This window comes from Argentina silus, assembly GCF_951799395.1.
Source record: "Argentina silus genome assembly, chromosome: 22".
Taxonomy (NCBI): domain Eukaryota; kingdom Metazoa; phylum Chordata; class Actinopteri; order Argentiniformes; family Argentinidae; genus Argentina; species Argentina silus.
The window spans coordinates 3,922,092-3,939,092 of record NC_139676.1 but is presented as its reverse complement, the minus strand read 5'-3'; the positions used below and the strand labels follow the sequence as shown (position 1 = coordinate 3,939,092).

The 17,001-nt window shown below is 48.8% G+C and overlaps 3 protein-coding genes across 3 annotated transcripts in view; all 3 read left to right on the top strand.

Annotated features, from left to right (window-relative positions):
- Positions 1-4,666, top strand: part of myo15ab (myosin XVAb) — a gene marked incomplete at both ends in the record, with an annotated part of 40,190 nt that extends 35,524 nt beyond the window's left edge. The window contains 11 exons of the mRNA XM_083694320.1: positions 82-164; positions 1,019-1,149; positions 1,304-1,398; positions 2,050-2,127; positions 2,347-2,443; positions 2,624-2,784; positions 3,129-3,262; positions 3,514-3,647; positions 3,948-4,081; positions 4,201-4,341; positions 4,565-4,666. Coding sequence (XP_083550446.1) covers positions 82-164; positions 1,019-1,149; positions 1,304-1,398; positions 2,050-2,127; positions 2,347-2,443; positions 2,624-2,784; positions 3,129-3,262; positions 3,514-3,647; positions 3,948-4,081; positions 4,201-4,341; positions 4,565-4,666 — 1,290 coding nt within the window. The remainder of the gene's footprint in view (positions 1-81; positions 165-1,018; positions 1,150-1,303; positions 1,399-2,049; positions 2,128-2,346; positions 2,444-2,623; positions 2,785-3,128; positions 3,263-3,513; positions 3,648-3,947; positions 4,082-4,200; positions 4,342-4,564) is intronic.
- Positions 4,667-6,249: 1,583 nt separating this feature from the next.
- Positions 6,250-9,772, top strand: alkbh5 (alkB homolog 5, RNA demethylase). Its single transcript, XM_083694053.1, has 4 exons — positions 6,250-7,571; positions 7,838-7,918; positions 8,074-8,202; positions 8,346-9,772. Exons 1-4 carry the CDS (start codon positions 6,835-6,837, stop codon positions 8,500-8,502), a joined length of 1,104 nt encoding a protein of 367 aa, XP_083550179.1. The 5' UTR covers positions 6,250-6,834; the 3' UTR covers positions 8,503-9,772.
- Positions 9,773-10,744: 972 nt separating this feature from the next.
- Positions 10,745-16,174, top strand: mief2 (mitochondrial elongation factor 2). Its single transcript, XM_083694043.1, has 8 exons — positions 10,745-10,882; positions 12,523-12,681; positions 12,762-12,927; positions 13,070-13,161; positions 13,316-13,492; positions 13,663-13,826; positions 13,944-14,096; positions 14,262-16,174. The coding sequence occupies exons 2-8, from the start codon at positions 12,544-12,546 to the stop codon at positions 14,758-14,760; spliced, it is 1,389 nt and encodes a 462-aa protein (XP_083550169.1). The 5' UTR covers positions 10,745-10,882; positions 12,523-12,543; the 3' UTR covers positions 14,761-16,174.
- Positions 16,175-17,001: the final 827 nt, after the last annotated feature.

The window sequence follows — 17,001 nt, the reverse complement described above, 5'->3', positions numbered from 1 at the left end:
CCACAGTGTGTGTGTGTGTGTGTGTGTGAGTGTGTGAGTGTGTGTAGGTGTGTGATGTGTGTGTGTTCTCTCTCCTCCCAGCTTATAGGAGAGTTTGGTCTGATGAAGGATGAAGCCTACTGCCAGGTCCTCAAACAGATCACCTCCAACACCAGCTCCAAACCGTAAGATACCTCACCTTTTACACCTTTTACACCTTTTACACCTGTTTTCATCAGACGAGAAACATCTCCAAAATACAGCCTTTCTTGTCATTTGCCAATCTAGAAAAAGTCATCCATGCATTCATCTCATCTCGTTTAGATTATTGCAACTCCCTCTATTCTTCCCTCAGTAGAAAGTCCCTCTCATGGCTACAGATGGTCCAAAATGCAGCAGTTAGGCTTTTAACCAGAACTAGGAAAAGAGACCACATCACCCCAGTGTTTGCCTCCCTACACTGGTTACCTGTTAGTTTTAGAATAGATTTTAGGATTTTACTGATCACTTTTAAGGCTCAGCTGGGTCTGGCACAAACTATATTTCTGACCTTTTAATCCCCTACGAGCTTCAGCCCAGCCTAAGACCCTCAGGCAGGGCTCTTCAGGCCTTTCCAGAGTCTAGACTGAAGTCTAGACTGAATGTGCCTTTGCCTTTAGGGCCCCTAGACTCTGGAACGACCTGCCTGAGGATATTAGGCTAGCAAGATCAGTATTCTCTTTTAAATCTCTTCTTAAAACTATTTTTATAGTCTTGCCTTTAATTAATGCTTCCTTTATTCTTTTTAATGTGCTGAGTTTTTCTGTTTTCTACTTATATTTTTGTTTTTATTTGCATATCTGTTTTATCTGCACATTTGTAAAACACTTTGTAACACTGAACCATGACCCCTAACCATACTGTGTGTATAAGAAGTGTGTGTATGCGTGTGTATAAGATGTGTGTGTACGTGTGTGTAGAAGATGTGTGTGTAGAAGATGTGTGTGTACTTTGTGTATAAGATGTGTGTGTATAAGATGTGTGTGTGTGTGTTCTGTAGTGACAGTTGCCAGCGGGGATGGAGGTTGCTGTACATCCTGACTGCGTTCCACCGCTGCTCTGAGGTCCTAAAGCCCTTCTTGTTAAAGTTCCTACAGGACGCCTACAGGAGCCCTGGGGTTATGTTCCAGGGTAGGACCACACACACACACACACACACACACACACACATACACTGGTAATCATGTGTGGTACATTGATGCTTTGTTTTTATTGTCTGAGCTGTAGAATGACGCGATATTCTGATTGGATGAGATTCCGTCTAATGCCTTGTTCTGATTGGTAGGGATAGCCAAAGCGTGCGAGCAGAACCTGAGGAAGACGTTCCAATATGGCGGGCGCATCGTTCCTCCCAGCAGCATGGAGCTGAAGGCTATGGTGGTCAGTGCTGAGTCCTACCCCCTTCTCCCTCCCTCCTACTCCCTAACTCCTACTACCTACCCCCTTCTCCCTCCCTCCTACTCCCTAACTCCTACTACCTACCCCCTTCTCCCTCCCTCCTACTCCCTAACTCCTACTACCTACCCCCTTCTCCCTCCCTCCTACTACCTAACTCCTACTACCTACCCCCTTCTCCCCTCCCTCCTACTCCCTAACTCCTACTACCTACCCCCTTCTCCCTCCCTCCTACTCCCTAACTCCTACTACCTACCCCCTTCTCCCTCCCTCCTACTCCCTAACTCCTACTACCTACCCCCTTCTCCCCTCCCTCCTACTCCCCTAACTCCTACTACCTACCCCCTTCTCCCTCCCTCCTACTCCCTAACTCCTACTACCTACCCCCTTCTCCCTCCCTCCTACTACCTACCCCCTTCTCCCCTCCCTCCTACTCCCCTAACTCCTACTACCTACCCCCTTCTCCCTCCCTCCTACTACCTACCCCCTTCTCCCCTCCCTCCTACTCCCCTAACTCCTACTACCTACCCCCTTCTCCCTCCCTCCTACTACCTACCCCCTTCTCCCCTCCCTCCTACTCCCTAACTCCTACTACCTACCTCTCTAACCACTGGGTGTGTAACTGGTTGTCCGCAGGCTGGACGGAGCTCCAAGCGCCAGCTGTTTCTCTTCCCCGGAGGCATCGAGCGCCACCTCAAAATCAAGACGTGTTCTGTGAGTGTGTGTGTGTGTGTGCGTGTATGTGTGTCACCGGAAAGTGTGTGCAACCAAAAACCAGTTCTGCGACCGCCTATATCAAAGCATATAATATTATCTTACGGTCATGGTCATGGTTTCATCGCGGGTCGACTACGGTCAGAAGGTCTTCCACTGTGTTGTACTGTGGGTCAGTGTTTTCTATTGGGTCCACTGAGGTATTCCCCTTGTGTGTAGGTGGCCCTGGAGGTGATCGAGGAGCTGTGTTATGAGATGGCTCTACACAGGTTGGAGGCTATCGACGAATACACCATCTTCCTGGTGACCAACAGAGGTGGGAGACACACACACACACCCACACACACACACTTGTTTAACCTCCAGCCTTATCATCATATGTGTGTGTGAATGTGTGTGTATGTGTGTGTGTGTGTGTGTGTGTGTGCTTGCGTGTGTGTATGTGTGTGTGTCTGTGTGTGTGTGTGCGCATGTGTGCGCGTGTGTGTGTCTGCAGGTCAGAATGTCCGTCCGCTCAACAAGCGGGAGTACATCCTGGACATTGCCACGGAGGCGGAGCCTTCGGACACTAACTACAGTCTGTGGTTCAGGAGGGTCATCTGGACCCAGCCCCTCAAATTCGACAACGAACTCTGTGTCACCATGCATTATAACCAGGTAGAACCACGAACTGGCTTACGATGCATTATAACCAGGTAGAACCACGAACTGGCTTACGATGCATTATAACCAGGTAGAACCACGAACTGGCTTACGATGCATTATAACCAGGTAGAACCACGAACTGGCTTATGATGCATTATAACCAGGTAGAACCACGAACTGGCCTACGATGCATTATAACCAGGTAGAACCACGAACTGGCCTACGATGCATTATAACCAGGTAGAACCAAAGATGTTTATCACTATGCATTAAGACCAGGTTTAACCACTAGCTCTGTGTGTGTGTGTGCGTGTGTGTGTGTGTGTGTGCGTGTGCGCGTGCGTGCGTGTGTGTAGGTGCTGCCTGACTACCGTAAGGGCCTGATGAACGTGTTGCCGCGGGGGAAAGTAAGCGAACAACAGTTCCACCAGATCTCTAAACTCTCAGCTCTACAACACAGAGCCAAGGACATCATCTTCATCCCCAGCATGTAAGAACACACACACACACACACACACACACACACACACACGCACACACACGCACACACCTGTGACACCGAGCAGAAATGATCTAAGAATCGGAAATATGCCTCTCAATAATAGGGTTTCAAAACCTCTAGAACTTCTTTAACTCTCTGTCTCTCTCTGTCTCTCTCTCTCTCTCTCTCTGTCTCTCTCTGTCTATCTCTCCCTCTCTCTCTCTCTCTCTCTCTCTCCCTCCCTCTCTCTCTCTCTCCAGTCATGAGTTGTCAGAGTACATCCCCCCGCCTCTCTTTGGGAAGCAGCCCCCCCAGCAGTGGGTTGCCTTGGTGACGCAGCACATGCAGCAGGTGCTGACCCTGAGCCCCCACCAAGCTAGAGCTCAGTTCCTGGGTAGGAGAACACACACACACACACACACACACACACACACACACACACACACACACACACACACCACACACACTGTAGCTGGTCTCTTGTTCTAGATTAGAATGGCGTTTTGTTTGCACAGAATGTGAGTACTGTTAAACATCGCATCAACGCATACACACATCCTCAGATGTTTTACGTGTGCACGTGTGCATGTGTGTAATGTCTTTGTGTGCCTGTGTGTGTATGCATGCCTGTGTGTAATCGCATTGTGCGCCTGTGTGTGTGTGTGTATGCATGCGTGTGTGTGTGTGTCCACAGGGCTGGTCAGTGCCTTCCCCATGTTCGGCTCCTCCTTCTTCTACATCCAGAGCAGCAGCAGCGGTTCCGTCTACGCCCCCTGCATCCTGGCTGTCAATCAACACGGACTGCACTTCCTGCATAAGGACACACACGTACGTCCCCGCTCACTCAAACACTCTCTCTCTCTCACTTTTGACTGAGGTACTGTATTTTCCTCCTGACTGAGCTAGTCAGTAAAGCTGTCCATTTCTGCTTGGTCCTGGTGGTGCAGGAGCTGCTGGTGGTGGTCCCTCTAGTGGAGGTGCAGTCTACCCGCACCCAGAGGCCCACTGCTGGGACCAGCTACCCCTACGTAGACCTCACACTAGGAGACCTGACCTCACACAAGGTCACTCAGCTACAGCTGGAGCAGGTACGCACACACAATCTCTCTCTCACACACACACACACACCCTCAGACTCACACTCACATAGACACAAATGCATGCACACAAACACTCACACACACACACACACTCCCACTCACACAGACACAAATGCATGCACACACACACACACACAAAATCAACTAACTCCTCTTGACTTCAGGTGTTATACTCTGTATTTTCATGATGTGTGTGTGTGTGTGTGTTCAGGGTCTAGAGCTGTGTCGGATCATTGCCATGCAGGTGGAGAACATGATGTCAGTCCGGGAGAAGAGACTCACACTGCCACCCAGCGAAATCACCATGCTATAACACACACACACACACAAAAAATCAACTACCTCCTCTTGACTTCAGGTGTTATATGTGTGTGTGTTCTCTGCCCCAGCATAGCTCAGGAGTGTGTGTGTCTCACTGTGTCTTCAGTGACGGGCTCAGCAGTGTTTACCTCAGTGACCACTAGAGGGAGATGACGAGGTAGATCTGTGTCTCAGGGCACCTTTAACTGGGAGCACATCTATCTCTCCCAGGCTAGTCTCGCGTCGCCATATCTCCAAATCGCGTTGTTCTCACTCCTCTTTTGGAGGTCTCGGAATTTTAGATTAGCAGATCCGGCTTGGACTGAACCGGCCGGAGCGATGGGAGAATGTACTCGCAATTTCATTGGATGTTACATTCCAAGAACCCTCCCCCCTCTCATGCCTGTAGAACGGTTGTTTGTTGTTATGTGTGTTGTTACGTGTCTTTTCCCACTGGTAGGACTGTTATACAGAGAGTTGTTGCCTGTGCTAGTTTGCGACATTGAATGAAAATGAAAGATGACCTGAAGAAAAAACTGAAATTCAGTTTTTTTTGGAGCTCTGCCCAAGCAAGGTATTTGATTGGTTTAACGTGTTGCGAGACGTCACTCATTTCAAACGGGTTTCCACCCCTTTGTAGCTACTTTTTAAAAAGGATTTCTCCAGTTCCTAGTTCGGAAAACCTTGTCTCAACGAGATACTTCCAGACTAACCCACTGTAAATGTACAGGTATGGCTAAAGTTGTACAGTATACTGATCATATTTGCACTATTCTTGTAACGTCTGTTTAAACTGTCAGTGTATAAATGTGTTCTGTAGAAGGTTAGAGCAATATCAATCCAGAGCAATATTTTTGTAAAGGATGTTTATATTCTGAGACATTTATATTTGTCCTTTGATACATAGTGCAGACAGATGTTTAGAAATGTGAGTGTTCCTGACAGAGTGTTCCTGCTAACTGAGTCCAGAGAGCGCATTACAATGAACGACTCTTAACAGATGTTATAACATTGACTATGCTGTGTGACTCTCTCTCTTCCTTTCTCTCTCACTCACTCTGTCTCTCACACACGCACATTAGGACACAGCCTATTATACTCCACTCTTGCTTTTCATACTATTAACATATAACGTATATCTAGAATCTCACTGCTTTCCTTATATTTGCATTGTAAACTATTTGTAAATCTTCAATGATGAGGTTGTTGTAACAATTGTTTTGTTGTTTCATATATCTGGTTGTTTTTTTTAAATAACATTTTTATCACAATAAAACAAGGAATTGGGTCCAAATGTGTTGTCATTTGTGGATTTACAATGACGTGATTAAGGTAGGAGAACTTCAAGGAGAACTTCAAATAGCTCATAGGGGTAAGGACCTTTGGAAAGGATGCATTCTAAAAAAGATATTGGAACGTATCCTCAGCCCCTCGGAAGTCAAAGCCAATGAACATTCTAGAAACGTGAGGGTCACCCGGCCCTTCCAATCAGAGCAGAGAGCTAACGTTCCTCGGTCTCCCATTGGCTAGAAACTCCCAGGCCCCGGTCAGAGGGTCGTGAGCGGTGCCCGTGCTAGGTTACACGAGTTTATTCTCTCACTCCATATTTGTATGTAATTGGCAAAACGACTGTCGCTAACCGCATGTCTCCTGTGTGGACGTTGGAAGGCAGCGACCGTAAGACCATTCGTATCGAATTGCTAGAATCGCAACTTTGCCGTTAAAACGAAATGTTTTTGCGTTTCGTGCCAATGGATTCGATACCGTTTCGCTAGGTAACCGTAGCTCGCTGGCTAGCTAGGCTACCGAGCCTGTCGCAAGATGAAGCTAACTAGCTAGTTAAGGATTGTTAGGAAGAGTGCACGATCAACTGCAATTGTGCTCGATTGATGTATTGAACTGGGTGCAACTGCCGACAGACGAATATACTTGGGGTGTCTGTCCGCCCGTTCGGCAATATTCGCTCCCTCCTCTGTTTTTGCGAGTGCGTTTGGTTGCTAAGCTAGCTAACTTGACAGCCACATCACAACACTACGAACTTGACAGCCTGCCAGCTCGGTCTGCACACAGTTGGCTACCGTGGGCACGGTCACGTCACCCTCGCCTCTCTGCGCTCACGATCTGAAATATGGGAGTAACATACAGTTCTGACCCATTCGTTTAGTTGTTTTATCGGGAAAAATGGCAGCCAGCGGTTTCTCAGACTTGCGAGAGAAGCTGAAGTCCATGACGCCGCACCGAGACGAGCTCAAAAACAAAGTTGGTGACAAGGACGACTACAGACACAAAGTGACCGACGGGAGTAACGGGAATGGACGAAAGCGCAAGCACCGGGAGTCCGAGGAGGACGAGTTCGAGCACAGCGACTCCGGGGAGCCCCGTGAGCAGGAGGCCCGGCTCGTCAAGAGTGGCATCGCACAGACCAGCATCTTCACACCGGAGGAGTGCGCCCGCATCGAGGAGAAGATAGACGAGGTGGTCGCCAATGGAGATTCGGGGCTGTACCGGCATCACACCGTGGACCGTGCGCCCCTGCGGAACAAGTACTTCTTCGGGGAAGGCTACACGTACGGCGCCCAGCTGGAAAAACGGGGACCGGGACAGGAGCGTCTGTACCGGAAGGGCGCGGTGGACGAGGTACCGGACTGGGTCCACGAGCTGGTGATCAAGAAGCTGGTGGCCAGCGGGGTGGTACCGGAGGGCTTCGTCAACAGCGCCGTGATTAACGACTACCAACCCGGAGGCTGCATCGTGTCACACGTGGACCCTCTGCACATCTTCGCCCGGCCCATCGTGTCGGTGTCCTTCTTCAGCGACAGTGCTCTGTGCTTCGGCTGCCGGTTCCAGTTCAAGCCCATCCGCGTGTCAGAACCGGTGCTCGTTTTACCGGTGAGGAGAGGAAGCGTCACGGTGCTCAGGTTGGTTGTATCTGTTTATTTAAGTGTCAGTGACGTATGTGTACCTGTATTTCACTTCACTGTTAGTGTAAACAATCACTCCCTTAGTCAAATAGACCAAAGCAGCCTGTCTTAAAGTACACCCCAGTCCTACCAATCACCAATTCCCTGATGAGATCTGTGAAGTAGACACAGGAGGGGTCACAGAAAGGTCGGGGTGAAAGGTCACTCAGTAGTGTGTGTGTGTGTGTGTGTGTGTGTGTGTGTGTGCTCCCTCCCTCTCTCAGTGGTTACGCTGCCGATGACATCACCCACTGTATCCGCCCCCAGGACATCAAAGAGAGAAGGGCCGTCATCATCCTCAGGAAGTAAGTTATCACGTCATCCATCAGTCTATCAATCACAGTATCTCAGCAGGCAAATTCATTGTGTAGCCAGGAGTTTACAAAATACTGCATCTACTGTATCTGCAGTCTGTAAATAAGTGTATGCGGAGTACTGATGTGTTTTTGTTTGTTTACAGGACGAGGCCGGATGCTCCCCGTGTGGACTCTAACCTTCTAAGCTCCGCCCCCTCCCCCCCTCCAGACAGGAAAGCCCCCCTGAAGGCCAAACGTTCTCATCGCAGAGCAGACCCAGACGCTGCTCACAGGTATAAACACACCACTCAAACATTTGTATTGCAAAGGAAGAGCTTGTCAGCACTCTCACCTTTGCACCCACACACACACACACACAACTCCTTAGAAATCAGTCAGTTCATTCTCTTTGGGTGTGTGTCCTCGCTCTCTGCAGACCACGGGTCCTGGAGATGGATAAGGAGGAGAACCGGCGATCCTCCTCTCGCCGTCATCGCCGTAGCAACAGCTCAGAGAACTACTGGAGGCGGGGCCAGGAGTATGACAAACACAGCGAGGGCCCCGGACGTAAGGTGAAGATGAGACGACATTAAGGACCCCCCCCCCACCCACTCCCAGCGGGACTGACGTTTTGGTCGTCCTGAAGCCTGCATGTTGGGATGGAACACTCCAGGTGGCTGCCAGCCAACCGACCAACCAATCAGAGTCTTTGACTGAGGACAGGGGGAGGTGCTACCCTCAGTTCCCAAGGAGTGAATGTGTGTCGGAGGTGGTGAGAGTGTCTCTGGGACATTTTCCTAACTTTACTGATCACCCCTGCCTTGCCCTTTGTCTCAGTCCTATTCCCCCCCCCCCCCCCCCCCCCGGGGCTGTGTCTTCCCCTTCCTCAGTAGGACAGCAACATGCTGTAGCCTCACACCAGAGTAGGGTTATGAAATTGCTCTTAAACACTAATCTACGGTCAGTTTAGCAGTTTTCAAGCCTAATGGTAACGGTCACGACTTGGGGAGGGTGCGCTGATCTTAGATCTGTGTCTAACGGCAACCCCCCCGGTGCTCTCGGAACCCAGGTGGTTTGGTGTTTGTGTGACCGGTATCGTTGTCTGAGACTAGAGGACAAGCATTAGCTCCTTGAGATAAAAAAAAAAACCCTGCTCAGCTAAAGTGTAGGCTAACATAGTCTTGTTGCCTCCCCGCCCCCCCCCCCCCCCTGACGAGCGGGGATCTGAACCCAGTCGATAACATTGGTACACCTCCCCCATACAGACGACAGACAGACAGACTGTTCCCTAGTTTCAGCCCCCCCTGCATGTGTTTCTACCGTTACAATCAGTCATCTTTTTCATTTGATGTTTTTAGTTTGGTTCAGTTGTTTTGATTTGCTGGGCTGGTGGTCACAGGGGGAAGGCTCGAGCCCCGTGACGTCATCAATACGTGACAGGGCCCTCGGTTCCATCAGCTGGCCATCCCCCTGGTCACCATGGTTACTGTAATTGTCCAGCATTTTGACTGCTCTCCCTGACTGGGAACCAACATGTGTTGCATATTACAGAATCCTATGCTATATTCATTCTTTTCAATAGGAGCTCTCGGTTTGTGTTCATTTAAATGACATGTATGTATGTATGTATCCTTGTAACTAAGATGTACAGGTTTAAAAAAGAATATGAGCAAGGAAGGACGGACGTGTACAGAAGAAAATGAAAATGTAACTTGAGATGTACAATAAGCTTGTTTAAAGTCTGCGTTACCTGGGAGTGTTTGGATGGAGCCTGTGTTACCCAGCGCTCATATTGACTGATGATTCTGTTTTAATTTGGACTGTTCCACAAGCTTGAGTGATTTCTGTTTAAAAAGAAACTCTTCCTAATGACTCGTCCTTCGTTATTGGATTACTGCCCAAAGTGCGCACACATACACACACACACACACTGCTGCGACTGCTGTATTGGAGCACAGCTAACTGTCCTCCACAGTGAAACCTCAGAGATTAAGCTTGGTAACAGTGTTTCAACAGGTAGAGGACAGGGACAGGTGAGTTAGGGCACCTTGACAGCCTCGGTCAGTACTGCTTACCTGGGATTTTACCTGTCTCATTACCAGTCTGCCTCATATTGCTCGTCTGGATTTGTAAATGTCTCTTCCCTCGATACTGCTTACCTGAGAATTAACCTTTCGACCTCATGACCAGTTTTCCACACACTGCCTCCCTACATGACCTGACCAAAGCTGGGCAACATGACATGATCTCCCTACTGATAGCACTGCTCTCAAAGCAGAAGCCTTACGGCCGTGCTGCATGTTTGTACACCGACATTCCTCTGCCAAGAGGTCAGGAGCTGTACGGCGCAGGGGACAGGTCAGATGCACTTGCCATTATTACAGAGTTGCTGCTTCAAACGCCATGTCCAGTCTCCTCAAATGCTGTTTTGGGGGAAAAAAGGGAAAGCATGACGCAGCCCAAATTATCTATCTCGATGTTGTTTTGTAATCCCTTAACGTCAGAGCTCATCTTTGAGCTTTGACCCCCCCCCCCTGCTCATCTGTGCAATCAACTATCTATCACTCACGGAGGACTCCGTCCACATCCAACCCTCGTGAAAACGAGCAACACAGATTTAAAATTATAACCATGTACATAATTATGGATGATTAGATGCATACAGAGTTAAGCTTAGTAAGAAACTTGAGCAAGCTGCTCAACATAAACGTGCGTTTTGTGTAGTTACCCTTTTTGTGTGAGCCGACAACGTCTACGTCAGTCCAGACCTGTCTTTTTATTGGAGCGCCGGAGTGTCAATCACGCACACTGAGTTTTGGACTGGCCTGGACCGGACTGGCATAACAAGATAGCGACAAGGGAAAGGAGATGGTCGACTAACTGCATCTCCAGCTTAAACATCAGGCGTTTTTTTCCTTTGTTGCTACATGGCTTGGAGCCAGAGAGCAACATCCTATTCCCAGTGGTAGTTTGGTAAGTGGCGTTTCTTGTTTGAGCCGTAAGCCAGCAGACGGAACAACAGCTGTTAGCTTGCTAATGCTATCTGGCTAAACTAGCCTCTCACGGATCCCCTAGGCTTCAAACTTTGTTTGCGTCGTATCCGTTTGTTGTCGCTGTGGCAGCTGACAGCACTTTGACTGAATGCCATAGTCAGTAAACCACAAGCTAGTAGGTATGTGTATGGTAAAGCAACCTCTAATATACTATGTTAGCTAGTTTAGCTTCCTAGCCAGCAGTGCTAGTTGTTACAAAACCAAAACAAAGCCAAGGCTGCCCATCCCACCACCGTCAGCAATTGCTGTGTGAGTTAGCAAGCCAGCTGCCTATTCAAGCAATATATTTGGCTTTACTTATTCTGCATACGGTGCACAGGGAAGGTAGACGTCTTATCATTCGGATGTTACTCGTGTTGTCTGTGTTGGCGATGTATTTCATCAATTACAATGGTTTTTGTGGTTGCGAACACACACCGAGCGTCCAGCTCTCTGCTTAAACACTTGTAAACGTGCTTTATCGCACGTCCTGCACATCAGAGAGGGGAGCGGACCCAGTCAACATGGCAGAGTTTTTTTTTTATATATTGGAGAAGGAATATATGACTCGTCGCGTCCATAAATAGCCCGGCTGGCAGGCCTGTAGATGTCAGGAACATACAGTGGCGTCGCAGCCAAGGCTAGGGGACATCCTTTGAATTGACACCGCGCAGAGGGCGATCTGCTGCGGCTATTTCTGTCCGTCAGGTGGGCGCTCTAATTCGGACACGGTCAAACACGGGCCGTGTCCCATTCTAGCCACTGCCCTTATGAGCTCTGATGGACTGATGAGGGTGTTGGTGGTGCTTTCACCCTTCCTGTCCATTCCTTTCGGTCCATCGGTTTAGATCTGCGAACACCATGATGTGTTAGGAGCTAGGGGAAGGGGCTAATGGATGAAATGGAACCAGGCCCGTGTCACATTTTCAGCTTAACACCTGTCATGCTGTCAGCATGACATTTACATTTGTTTATTTACATTTATGACATTTAGCAGACACCTTTATCCAAAGCGACTTACAACAAATACGTTTGTTTAAGTAAGTGAATCATCTATCCATCAGTCATCATAAGATAAAGTAATCAATGCTCAGACCAGGGGCCATAGACAGTCACAATGCTAGAAGAAGGACATTTTTTTGTTATTATTATTTTTATTAACAGGAGAGAAATTTGTACAGCGGGGTAGTGGGGGTGAAGAGGTCTTTAGGAGGGACCGTTAAGATTAGTCTTCAATCTACGGCAGAAGATTGGTAGTAACTCACTCACTGACAGCAGTGGGAAGCTCATTCCACCAGCGGGGCGCCAGGACAGTGAAAAGCCGTGACCGAGTGGTGCGGCTGCTGCATCCACGTAGAGGCGGCCAATCGAGGTGGAAGAGCGGAGTGATCGGGCAGGGGTTTGGGGGCTGACCATTGTATGAGTATGGCGTGTGTGTGTGTTTATGCCATGTAAATGTGGCAGTCGTAGAGTTTTAGGAATATTAGGATGGCCATGGGTAGCTCCGAGCTCTGTATAAACGTAGAGGTAGCTCTTCGCCAATGATATTGACTTGCTCCATCTTCTCGTTTCCTCCTCCAGACTAACAACAGACAGGAAGTGATGGACTTCCGGGGGAGCAGGAGGCGGGGCGAGGATGGCATCGCCGCAGTGATTGACTTCCTGCTGTCAAACGCCCGATTGGTGCTCGGGGTGGGTGGGGCCGCGGTGCTGGGCATTGCTACACTGGCCGTGAAACGGGTAAGTGTGTGTGTGTGTGTGTGTATATGTGTGTATATGTGTGTGTGTCTAATGTATTTGTATCATGTGTTTATGTGCAGCTGATAGAGCGTGCAGGCCGTGCGGCAGAGGATGAGAAGGTTGAACAGAAGATGGCAGAGAGCTGGGAGGAGCTTAGCTTAGTCTCCGCCTCCCCTACAATGCTGAAGAAGGGCTTGGAGGGAGTGGTCATGAAGCATGTCGCCGTGGCAACCAAGGCACAGAAAGGTATAGCACACATATATATATTGTCATTGCCCTGATGAAGGATAAATTCACGGTTAAGATGTGAAGTGCTGTCATGGGTTGTGTTAGTGTTTAGTTATGTAGTGTTGTGTAGTAATGTGTGTGTGTGTGTGTGTGTGTGTAGCTGACCTGTGCCAGCACAAATCTAATCTGGAGGAGAAGCCAAAACCTGAGTCCAAACCCAAGAGACTACAGCTGTGTGTCCTCACTCTGCAGGTACGGCCTCTACTGTAGGACCCCTTATCTCCCAGATCTGGCATATTACTATCTTAAACTTAGTTTGAATGTTTAACGATAAATACCCAGGGGACAGAAAGAGTAAGTCATGTGTTTACCGTGTGTGCGTGTGTGTGTGTGCGTGTGTGTGTAGGAGCGTCTGCAGCAGTACTACAGCACGCGTGCGGCGTTGGCCTCAGAGGAGGTGTGTCGGGCCCAGTCTCTGGCTCTGGACATCTGCACCGAGATCCAAGGCTTCCTCCACAGCAGACTCCTGGACATGCCCCTGGGAGAGATGAACCTGGGAGGCTCCCTGCTGGACGACCTGCAGGTTAAGACACACACACACACACACACAGTAGTAACAAGTGGGAGTGGTGAAATGTTTGGATATCTGGTGCGATGGCTAGATATTATTATGATGGTTATGAAGAATATGGTGAGTTGTGTTGATTATGGTTGTGTGTGTGTGTGTGTGTGTGTGTGTGTGTGTGTGTGTAGGTGGTGAGTGCCGACCATGCGTGTCTGCTAGTCCCTCTCCAGCTGGAGTCCAGTCTGTGGCGTCTGATCCCTGGGGAGGACACTCTCCTCACACACCCCCTGCACTGGATGGTCCGAAGGGTAAACCTTGAGTACTTCCCACGAGGACGGAGCTATTGGGACAGGTACACACACACACCAAAAAAAGGAACCACTTAGGTCTGTGTTGTTGCTTTGTTTTATCATTGTATTATTTTTGTCTCGTTAGATGTTTTCACCCTTCGTGTGTGTGTGTGGTGTAGGTTCCTGGTCGGGGGCTACCTGTCGCCGCGGGCGCTGGTGGAGATGCTCAGTAAGGCTGTGATGGAGACGATGAACTGGCCTTCACTCAGCAGCACGCTGGAATGTCTGGTCAGACCTGTACTAGGAGGCCCTGAGCTACGACTGGAAATACGGTGTGTGTGTGTGAGAGAGAGAGAGAAAACAGCAGCACGCTGGACTATCTGTACTAGGGGGGTCAGGACTATGACTGATGATTGTGTGACTGTGTGGTTCTCTGTCTCTCTATCTTATGTAGTTGATGATGATGAAGTGATGTTACCCTTCCCTGTGTTCTCCAGACCGGGCGATGAGGGAACGAGAGGAGAGCCTCTCTTCATCTCCATGATCCCGGTGCTGAGGGAGGAAGACGTGGTGCTGACGGCCCAGATCGAGCTCACCGCCCCCTGGGACAACGCCTGGCACCTGTCCCTCTACCCCTGGGAGACCCAGCGCCTGGCCAAGCTGGACGCCGGCGACAGCGGCCTCCGCCGGCGCACCCTCAAGACCCTCAAAGCCATCTGTCGACACAACCCCGCCCTCCGCCCTCTTACCGCCGCCCCGTTGGCCAACCTCGTCCTACACCTCAGCGACAGGGAAGCCGATTGGTCAGAGGGGGCCCTGGAGGGGCGGTTCCAGCAGTGTATCCTGGAGCTGATTGGCTACCTGGAGCAAGGGGTGTTACCGAGCTACTTCAAGCCCAGCGTCAACCTGCTCTGCGGCGTCACGGAGGAACAGATCGACCAGATGGGCTTCATGTTGTACTGTGCCGTGTCAGAGCCCGAGATACTGCTCATATAACAACACAGGCCTAGAGATGCGTACGAGATATCTCTCTTTTACAAGAGACGAATACAAGCTGTATATGGGATTCTGCTCACATTAGAGATGTCTAGGAGATTCTGCTCACGTAAGAGATATGCAATATACTGCTCATGTAAGATGTAAGAGATGGTACGAGAGATATTCAAGATGTAGGTAGGTATGGAGACGGCGTTTCTATGCGCAGAGTGTGTCATTGGAGAAAGAATTCTCCTACCAGACAGTCTATTAGCACAGAGACTCGCATAGGCTGCCTCCTATGAGATTCTGGTTCTACTAATAAGGATGGAATGGACTGTCTGGACTCTGGACCGCACTTAAAACAAAGGAGATGAGGTGCCAAGTGAAGAGGGATATCTAAGACTGTTTGGAACACAGCCTCTTTTGAATGAGTGTTTCAGTGAGGTGGGCTCTGAATCTGACCCCCCCCCTCCCCCTAAAAACCCAGCCTTTGAAATACACTGTTGCTGATTCTTACGTATGTAACTGTCTGACTGACTTTTACCCATATTAATACAGAAAACAACTATGCAGCACAACTCAAGACACATGGGTATGCTTATACATTTCATCATACATACTATATTTTTGTAGTACATTGTTATATCCAGTTATAGTACAGGGTTCAAATATTCCAAATCTTTGTTTAAACACAATCGCCAAACATTGTTTTTTTTGTTTTGTTCATACTATGCCAAGGGTTGCTCTTGGGCACAGGTCTAGGATCAGGTTCGACATCTCCTAACTGTATCCGATGCGTAAGTTAAGGAAAAATGTCATCTTAGATCAGTGTCTTGGAGCAACTTCCTCCTAATGTATGTGGCCTCTGCTAAGTCTTCTGAGCACACAGAAGACGTAACTGTCCGTTAATTAAGTCAGTTAATTAGAATGTGACCCATGACCCCGCATTGCTCCTGGCCAGTTTGAAAACAAAGAACTCATTGTTTTGAAATTCAGGCCAACCAGATTTTTTATGAAGGCAGTAATACCACGCACTTACACCCACAGGGAAATTGCATAGAGGGCACTAAGGATAGCTTGTCTTTTTTTATTTAATATTTTTTTACTTTCTTCGTCACTTTCTTCACTTCTCAGTGGTCTGAATTTGATCAATTGAAGTTGTTCTTCTTGTTCTGAGCCTGTTTTACTAAAGACTAATAACACAATGCCTCATCTTTCCTCCCAGTCAGATCCTGCGTATGACATCACAAGGGTGTCCTCTCATACCTGTCACCTTTACTGATCAATGACATCATTGGTGTTTGATTTGAAAAGCCTTTTCTGAATGAATGAGTGGTATCACCAGCTATTGTGTGTGTGTGTGTGTGTGTGTGTGTGTGTGTGTGTGTGTGTGTGTGTGTGTGTGTGTATGTGCAATTGTTTTAAATTGAAGAGTGACAAATAAAGAAAGGTTACCTGCTTCTGAATGTCAATAGCCTTATTCTCCTGTCACTCTTAATTTGTTCCTGAAAAGTGGCCTATGTTTGATAGGGATATAGTACATTTAAACTACTCCAGTGTACCGTTTCAGTTATGATAGCCTAGAATGGAAATATTCCACTCTGTAAATCATGGTTGCATTGACAGTACAGCAGCCTTATCTATTGATGTGATTTTAACTTGAGTTGTAGTTTATGTCCGTCATAAACTACAGGTCCCATCTGACACCTTGGACCACACTTGACCGCCCGTAAACTCCACCGAGCGCCTCTGTGGTCGAGCTCTGCTTTTTCACGACTCCTCCAGGCGGGGGAGACCGGACGGGTGCGTGAGTATGCGCGTGAACGGTTCCTGGCGGACCAGCGGCTGTCGCATGGCTAAATATGGCTGGAATCTCTCCGGGCGGCGAAGACGTGCCACATTTCTCCCTCTAGTTTCCCCACCGTCAGTCCGCAATAAAGTTTATGACTCTAAAGAGGAACCCAAGGGAAATGAGGAACTGCGCCCAGATACCCGACCAAAGGTTTACCGTGTGACTCGGCGTGACTTCCCGGTGATGTTTTTTTGCTTCTCCTTGGGAAGAGCGCTCGACCGTACGCGGTCTGTTGACATGTTTTGGAGCCGCTTACATCCGTGCTTATTGACAGGCTGCTCAGGCGAGCTCCGCCGCTGTTGTTTCGGTGAGACATCTTTTGGATATTTCACACCGATCTGAGATCTTTCTTTCGCCGCAGGGAAGTGAAAGTGGTGGCAAACTATCCCGTTTCTCTTGGGGTTTCC

What these genes read in the sequence shown, in the direction of transcription:
- mief2 (XM_083694043.1), top strand. Translation starts at nt 12,544, where the DNA reads ATGGACTTCCGGGGGAGCAGGAGGCGGGGCGAGGATGGCATCGCCGCA. An exon ending in CTACACTGGCCGTGAAACGG is followed by an intron (nt 12,682 to 12,761) that starts GTAAGTGTGTGT and finishes GTTTATGTGCAG; the next exon opens with CTGATAGAGCGTGCAGGCCG. An exon ending in TGTGTGTCCTCACTCTGCAG is followed by an intron (nt 13,162 to 13,315) that starts GTACGGCCTCTA and finishes GTGTGTGTGTAG; the next exon opens with GAGCGTCTGCAGCAGTACTA.
- alkbh5 (XM_083694053.1), top strand. Translation starts at nt 6,835, where the DNA reads ATGGCAGCCAGCGGTTTCTCAGACTTGCGAGAGAAGCTGAAGTCCATG. An exon ending in GGAAGCGTCACGGTGCTCAG is followed by an intron (nt 7,572 to 7,837) that starts GTTGGTTGTATC and finishes TCCCTCTCTCAG; the next exon opens with TGGTTACGCTGCCGATGACA. An exon ending in GACCCAGACGCTGCTCACAG is followed by an intron (nt 8,203 to 8,345) that starts GTATAAACACAC and finishes CGCTCTCTGCAG; the next exon opens with ACCACGGGTCCTGGAGATGG.